The sequence below is a fragment of the Chionomys nivalis genome, chromosome 7, assembly GCF_950005125.1.
Source record: "Chionomys nivalis chromosome 7, mChiNiv1.1, whole genome shotgun sequence".
NCBI classification, from domain to species: domain Eukaryota; kingdom Metazoa; phylum Chordata; class Mammalia; order Rodentia; family Cricetidae; genus Chionomys; species Chionomys nivalis.
The window spans coordinates 51,570,205-51,577,485 of record NC_080092.1 but is presented as its reverse complement, the minus strand read 5'-3'; the positions used below and the strand labels follow the sequence as shown (position 1 = coordinate 51,577,485).

Below are 7,281 nucleotides of genomic sequence, written 5' to 3'. Positions count from 1 at the left end.
TACTCAAGACAACTTCCTAGCACAGGCCCGCAAGCAGCTCTGGCAGGGAGGCAAGAGGAAGGAGGCAGGCTGCTGGCCACTGTGAACATGGGAAGAGTTCCCTCAAATAGAAGTGACAAGTGTTTACTACAGCATCTTCTCACATTTCTCTGTTGAGATTTTTCTCTTGCGATTTTGTAGTTCTTTGTAGTCTGGATATTAATTGCTCGTTATAAATGCTGCAACTAGTTCATCCAAATCTGTTGCTTGCTTCTAATTTTAGCCATGAGATTTGCCAATCTTTTCTGTAGAGGAAAAATATTATTTTCCTGCATTGCATATGAAAAAAGAACACATACATGCTTCATCATTTATAAAGACACGTGTAGATACATTATGTATATACATATATGTGTGTATATGTATGTATACATATATGTGCATGTATATAAGTCATTTCTTGTATTTTGGCATCACTTACAGGCAAACATCTTGCCATTCTTATTAATAATTCCAAGTCTGTAAGGTGTCTGTAGTGATTGTCCCCACTCACCTCTTGGTTGTTGATCACACTATTATTAACGCTTTGCCCTCGTGTGTTTGTGACCCCGAGTTGCGTATTCACCACGCTTATTTGGTCTTCGACTTTTATTGTGATGAACACGGCAGGCCAGCCTATTTCATTCCAAGTCTCTGTCACACTCAGTGCTGGGGGCTGCAGTTCTCTAGAGAGCCTGCCAGATCAATCCTGTTTCCCAGCTGAGACTTAAGGACCGAATAACTTCCTCAAGCAGGCACACCGGTACATAGCAAAGCCAGGCTGCTAACAGGCAGGGCAGGCCAAAGCCTGCTGTTTCCCCAGCACCGCTGCTGGCCCGAGGCCTTCCCCAGGCTAGCCCCAGGCTAGCCAGCCCCAGTGACCAAACAGATCGTGGGCGGATAAGCATATTTCTCTCCTTTTTACTCTAAAAAGAAAGCTGACAACAGTAAGCTGCACACTGCCCAGTGTCCCAGGTACCCATGACTCCACCCCACAAGGTCACGCCACACCCCTCTAACACTGCTCTTTACCCTTCCCTGAAACCCTAGATGAGAATCCCCAAGGCTGTGGCTCTCCCAATCCAGACCTCGGCAGCTTGAGGCACTGGAGAAATAAATAAAGGGAGGGAGCTCCTAGCCGGTCTTGTTCAGCTTTGTCTCACAGGCCCAACGGTAGGGCCTCCTGCAGATGTCATCATTCCAGCGGCCATCATTGGTGAGGTGGGCACAGTCCTCACCTCCTCCAAGCCCATGCCCGTACCAGTCGTCCGGCTGCCCTGGTCTCCAGTTCCTACAGACAAAAGACAAATCAGACTCTCAGCCATGTTCCCAGAAGAGCTCCAGCCTTAGAGACACAGGTGCCGCCCACCCCCACCCCTACCCCCCCGCCCGAAGGCGGACACTCACTTGAAGTTCGTCTCATAGTCGGTCCCATCCACCCATCGCCAGGGCCCGCTCTGGTCTGTTAGGCCAATCCAGGTGTTTACAGGGCCCATGTGGTGCTGGACAAATTTCTGAGGAAAGAAACGGAGCCGGTGGCCTCTTCCTTCCACCACCCGGCGTCCCAGAAGAACCCACTGTGACCCACCTGCTTGTCCCAGGAGGTCACCACCACCAGGTGGGCATTCTCCAGCTGGCAGTACTTGTCCGCCTCAGCCCAGGGCCTGGCGGAGCTGGAGAACCAGTAGCAGCTGCCTTCGTACTCCACCCAGTTGATGGGGCAGCAGGTCCTCTCAGAGCCTGAGGGGGTGGGGAGGGCGGTAAAAGGCTCAGATGCTACCGTGGATGGGGGGTGGGCAAGAAAGCGGGGCTGGTAACCGCGCCCCTCACCGTTGCCCTGAAGGGCCGCCATCTGACAGCTCAGGCTGCGCAGGTCAGACACTAACTGCTTCACGTGCAACAGCAAGCTGGAGTGGTCTGGGGAGGCAGAGGACAGAAGGGAGCGGAGGGAACAACCAGTCAGCACAGACCCTCTGGCCATGGCTTTGATCTGGGCTGAGAGACCAGCAACCCTTCCCCCATGCCCTTCTCCCTCGCCTCTCCTCTCCCTCCCTCTCTCTTACCCTCCCCTCCCCCTCACCTCTCCCCCTCATCCTAACCTCTCCCCTCCCTCTCTCTTACCCTTCCCTCCCCCTCACCTCTCCCCCTCATCCTAACCTCTCCCCTCCCTCTCTTTCACCCTCCCCTTCCCCCCCACTACTCCCCCTCATCCTAACCTCTCCCCCCTCTCTCACTCTCACCCCCTCCCTCTCTCACACCCTCACTTCCTCTTCCCTCTCCCTCCCCCCACACCTTCACTCAGAGCCTGCTGCTGTTTCTCCAGCTGGGACTCCAGTTGCTTCATCTTTCTTCCCACGCTAACTCCTAGAGGAGAAACTTGTTGAGTGTTCTGACAGCAGCACCATCCCTCAGCCCCACCCCAGACCCCAGACCCCACCCCCCTCACCCTGGGTGCCTAGGACCTTGACCTGGTCCTCAGTGCTCACAGTGAAGTTGCTGAAATTCTGCTTTAGAGCCAGGAGGTCGGCCCGGAGTTGGGAGTCTAGGCAAGAGAGGATGCGGGTATGAAAAAAAATAAGTTGTCTGTGCCCACCCACCACTGCATACAAGTTGCCCCCTTTCTCTGTCCAGCCCTGGCCACCCACTTTGGGATGCGATCACACAGACAACCACCAGCAACGGGAGGCTGAGGCCCAAGGAGAGCAGAAGGAGGCGGGATCCAGAGCAGAGACGATGCAGGAGCGGTGGAGTGGGAGGCGGCCCTGAAAGAGGAGTCAGGAATTCACCAGCCCAGGCCAACCCCGTGTAGATCCCGTGGTCCTAGGAAGAGCGCACACTAAGCTCTCCAATAAACTAAGAGAAACCATATATATTAAAAAATGTGGGTAGTGGGTAACTCTGAAGGACCGGAAGCAACTAAGATGGGGAAGAAAAGGGGTTATCTCGGAAGTGCAAAGCTTTGACCTGCCCTAGCGTTGCCGAGGTCCTGAATCTCTGCTGCCACCTCGTGGCACGATAGTGTCATTACAGACAATGAACTGCTGCCTGCACCTGGGGAGTCTCTGCTCCACCAAAGTGTGGGAAAGGTGGGTTTCTCCCTCTCTCGGTGAATCCTGTGCAGTTTTGGCTGCATGCGGGGAGAGATGAGTCTCTCCTGCCAAGGGAGAAAATGACACTTAGCCCTGTCAGTTGGAGTGTGGAGTCTTCTCCCCTTCCCCTCCCCAGGGCTCCTTCCTGCATAGAAGCACACTACCCAGCTGAGATACCTCAAGAGTTCTGACCTTGTTCTGCTTACACACAACAGTCCTGAGCAGAGAATGAAAAAGTGGGGAGACGGTTTGTTTTAAATGCAAAGACCCTCAACCTAGCCCCTAGGCCAAGCTGGTCCTGGCCACCCCAACCACCCACATACATGCCGTCAAAACTGAAGAGGACAAGGGACCTAGCTTCAGAAAAGACTGACAACAAACCCATATTCCCAGCCTTCATACAGTAGGATCCACCCACTGCCTGGGGTCTTGAGAAGTACGATACCTGGAGAGGAAGCTTGGGCAACTGAGATCGAGAAGGACTCCAGCCTGTGGCCTGTCCCCTGCTCCCCAGTCACTGCCCCAGTGACTCAGCCACTACTTTCTGAGTGCATGGGCCAGAGCTAGGGGTCACCAGGGAAAGCAGGAGGGACAGAGCCATCGATGCTCTTGGGTGGGGAGCACCCTCACCTCTCCGGAGTTGGTGATGGTCATTCTCCTCGTTGTCCAGGTGCTGGAGATCTTGGTAATCCTTTGTCATCTTAGCACTAGAGTGGGACCTAGGACAGCCAGGATTAGAGCCCAGGCTGAGGCTAATAGGCCCGGAGCTGGAAGAAGCCCAATCTCGTCTACATCTGACTGGGTGTCCTCCAGGAGAACAGCACCTTCCTTCTTCCCACCATCTGCTCCCAAGCCTGACATCCAAAAACCTACCCTCTAACTGGGCATGGTGGTATATGCTTTTAATCCCAGCGCTTGGGAAGCGTACTCGGGTGGATCTCTGAGTTCAAGGCCAGCCTGGTATACATGGCTAGTTTCAGGCCAGCCAAGGCTACATCCTAAGAAAAATCTGTGCCCTCCTATTGACACACACACACACACACACACACACAGAGGACCCCTCCACTCTCTCTCTCACTTGCCCGTCTCCTGCATTTTCTCACCCTACTTTACTTACTGAAGGTCCGTCTCTCAACACCACTCAGAACTCAAGTTAAGGAGGGGGCTGAAGCCTGAGAACCAGGTGGACAGCCCTGAACAATGGGACAGGAGGGAACAGGGTCCATCCAAGGGTCCTGTGTGTCCAGCTGTCTGTGTGTCTGAGCACGCTGAACCTGGCATCACCAATGCCAGGACTTTGGACCTTAAACAGAGGTGGAAATAGATTAGGAACTGGGGAGGTGTTTGGGTGGAAGGAAGGCCTGGGTAACCTCTGTTCTGTTTTTCAGAGAAGGGGAGTCTCCTGACCCCTCCCCCCACACACACACACAGAAACACGCACGTGCACTCGTTATGCCCCACCTCAATACTCTTTACATTTTTATGGGAGACAGGACTAAAAGGCCAGGGTGCCTCTGATGTTTCCTCTCAAGGCCCTCCCCCTTTCAGTTCTGAATTTCCCAGAATCGTTCCTATCTCCTAATATCTCTGGCCAGGATCAGAGCCACCAACTGATCCCCTGCTCTTGCCCAATCCTGCCCTGTGACCTTGGCATTATAACTGCAGGCTGTAGATTCTTGGGGGTTTGGCACCTGGCTTCCCAGTCCTAGCCTGACCCACTCACTCTCGTGTGGTCCTCCAAGAAGCATGGAGGTGACAGAAGCTGGTACCCCCTAGGATTGGGGCCAAGAAACCCCTGATTTTGCCCCAGGGCTTCAACCTTCTCAGCCCCAGAACACAACCCATTCTTCAGGAAAGAAGGCTGAGGGCCTGGAAAGCAAGCTGCCTTCCTGTCATACTGCACAGAAGAGCGCAGACTAAAACAGCTTGGGGCCCTGTATGCTGCCACCAACACTTTACCCAGAATGGGGTTTCCAGCTGGTCCACACACCAGGTCCCCAAGTCCCCAGAGATGTCCCTCTTTCAGTCCTGAGGACTTCAGAGATGCCTATCAGACCTCAACGGACAGCTGGGAAAGTGAGCAGTGTTCACACGGCCAGGCCCTGTGTTAGGCTGAGAACTGGGCTCCCAGTGTACCATCTCGATCCTGTGAGCTATTCGGGAGAGCATCGCTTACATAAATGGAGCCGTTCTGTGTCCTTGTTTGTCTCTGTCCTAAAAATCCTCATGTTTACATGGACTAGGCTTGCTGCCAGTGATTTTGGTGAAAATTGGGCCATTAATTTAACACTCGCTGATTTTGCCACTTATGATCTAGTTTATTCTGGCAAACAAGCAGACATGGATGCAGTCCGAATTGTAGTTACACTCAGAGGTAACTGGCAGAGAGCAAGGTAGGGTGTTGGGGTGAGGGAGCAAGGTGTAGGGGTGAGGACGGACACACCTAGCTTCTTGGTCTCTAGATGCTGATGACACCTTGGTATTGGCTTGTAAGTCTGCAAAGACTGTAAACTTAGGGTTTTTGCATCTTTCTATTTGCAGATTGTACAGGAAGAAGGCATTTGGAAATCTGGTTTGTATCCTAGAGCCAGGCCTAATTAAGTTCATAGATAAGACAGAAGTATTGGACTGTGTCGTGTGTGTTGTTTGAGTTTGTGTGTGCACGTGCACGATAAGTATAGGTGTGGATGGTGTGTGTGTGTGGATGTGCGTGTGTGTAGATGTGCGTGTGTGTGTGGATGTGCGTGTGCGTGTGGATGTGCGTGTGTGTGGATGTGCGTGTGTGTGGATGTGCGTGTGTGTGTGGATGTGCGTGTGTGTGGATGTGCGTGTGTGTGTGGATGTGTGTGTGTGGATGTGTGTGTGTGTGTGGATGTGCGTGTGCAGTTTTTCATCCCTTTCCAATGGATCTCTATTTAGACAGATTCATTTTAGGATGTATGATAGCCCTGCACTACTGGGCACTAGTCACACACTATAAAATAATTACTTCACAACCTAACAGCTTTAACAACGAACACAGACAGTCTCATTGCAAAGATTAAAGTGCAGCTTAGCCCATTGGTTCGGGCTCAGGATCTCTCCTGAGGGTACACCAGGACCTCAGTCAGTGGTCATGTTCTCTGAAAGACTGGACTGAGGCTGGGGAGTCAACTGACAACAGGACTAATGCAGATGATAGGAAAATTACTGCTAGCTGAACCTTAGAGTCCTGTCCCTCACCGTGGAGCCTCTCCACAAGGCTGCTTGAATGTCCTCATGGTGTAACTGCTGGCCTAGCCTCAGAGTAACAGCCCACCATCCCCACACTGTCCTGCCCATCTCAGTCATTGTGGAAAAGAACTAACACAGTGTGAATCCCAGAAGGCAAGAATTCCTGGGACCATCCTGAAGGAGGGAACACATACCAGGAAGACATGTGCGCTAAGACGCCTTACTGAAGCCAGGCAGTGGTGGCGCACACCTTTAATCCCAGCACTCAGGAGGAAGAAGCAGGTGGATCTCCGTGAGTCTGAGGTCTGCCTGGTCTACAGAGCGAGATCTAGGACAGCTGGGGCTACACAGAGAAACCCTGTCTTGAAAAATACCAGAAAAAACCAACCAGATGCCTCACTGATATCACATTTAAAGATGGTGTGGCCACACTGTGGGGCTGGTGAAGAGTTGTGGCTCCGCTGGAGATGTCACTTGGTGGTAGGGAGCTTCCCTGGCATGCCCAAAGCCTTGGGCCCAGTCCCCAGGAAGGGGGTAGTAGCTACAGGCAAGACAATGGTGAAGCCACATATCAAGAGCATTCAACGGTCTGGCCTCGGAGTAGAAATTGGGTCAGGGAGACTAAGTAGCCCAAAAGCAACAAGACCAGTCAAGAGTGTGCCTCTAAGGGTACATCTTGTCCTGGGGCTCTTCCTTTCCGTCTCAGTTCCCTGGCTGCCATGCGGTGAGCAGCCTTCTCTACCGCACCCCTATGCTGCCATAATTTCTGCCTCGCCACAGGCCCAAAGTGATGAAGCCAGCCGAGCATGGCTTGAGCCCTCTGAAACCCTAAACCAAAGCAAATGCTTCCTCTTTTAAGTTGTTTTCTCAGGTACCTTTTCCCAGCAACAACAACAACAAACATAGCCGGAATCCCCGACCAGGGGGGAACAGAAAATGCGGACCAGGGATGCCAACTGGG

General features: G+C 52.7%; 1 protein-coding gene across 1 annotated transcript; it reads right to left on the bottom strand.

Annotated features, from left to right (window-relative positions):
• Window positions 1–860: 860 nt before the first annotated feature.
• On the bottom strand, window positions 861–3,807 carry LOC130877825 (asialoglycoprotein receptor 1-like). The gene is made up of 8 exons (XM_057775429.1): window positions 3,738–3,807; window positions 2,664–2,780; window positions 2,465–2,560; window positions 2,311–2,382; window positions 1,849–1,935; window positions 1,607–1,758; window positions 1,426–1,532; window positions 861–1,309 (listed from the first exon to the last, which is right to left on the bottom strand). The coding sequence occupies exons 1-8, from the start codon at window positions 3,805–3,807 to the stop codon at window positions 1,153–1,155; spliced, it is 858 nt and encodes a 285-aa protein (XP_057631412.1). The 3' UTR covers window positions 861–1,152.
• Window positions 3,808–7,281: the final 3,474 nt, after the last annotated feature.

Bases quoted from the DNA above. Each gene is read 5' to 3' on its own strand.
- LOC130877825 (XM_057775429.1), bottom strand. From the start codon at position 3,807: ATGACAAAGGATTACCAAGATCTCCAGCACCTGGACAACGAGGAGAAT. The intron at 2,561-2,663 runs GTGGGTGGCCAG...TCTCTTGCCTAG, and splicing joins CTGTGTGATCGCATCCCAAA to ACTCCCAACTCCGGGCCGAC. The intron at 2,383-2,464 runs GTGAGGGGGGTG...TTTCTCCTCTAG, and splicing joins CAAGGTCCTAGGCACCCAGG to GAGTTAGCGTGGGAAGAAAG.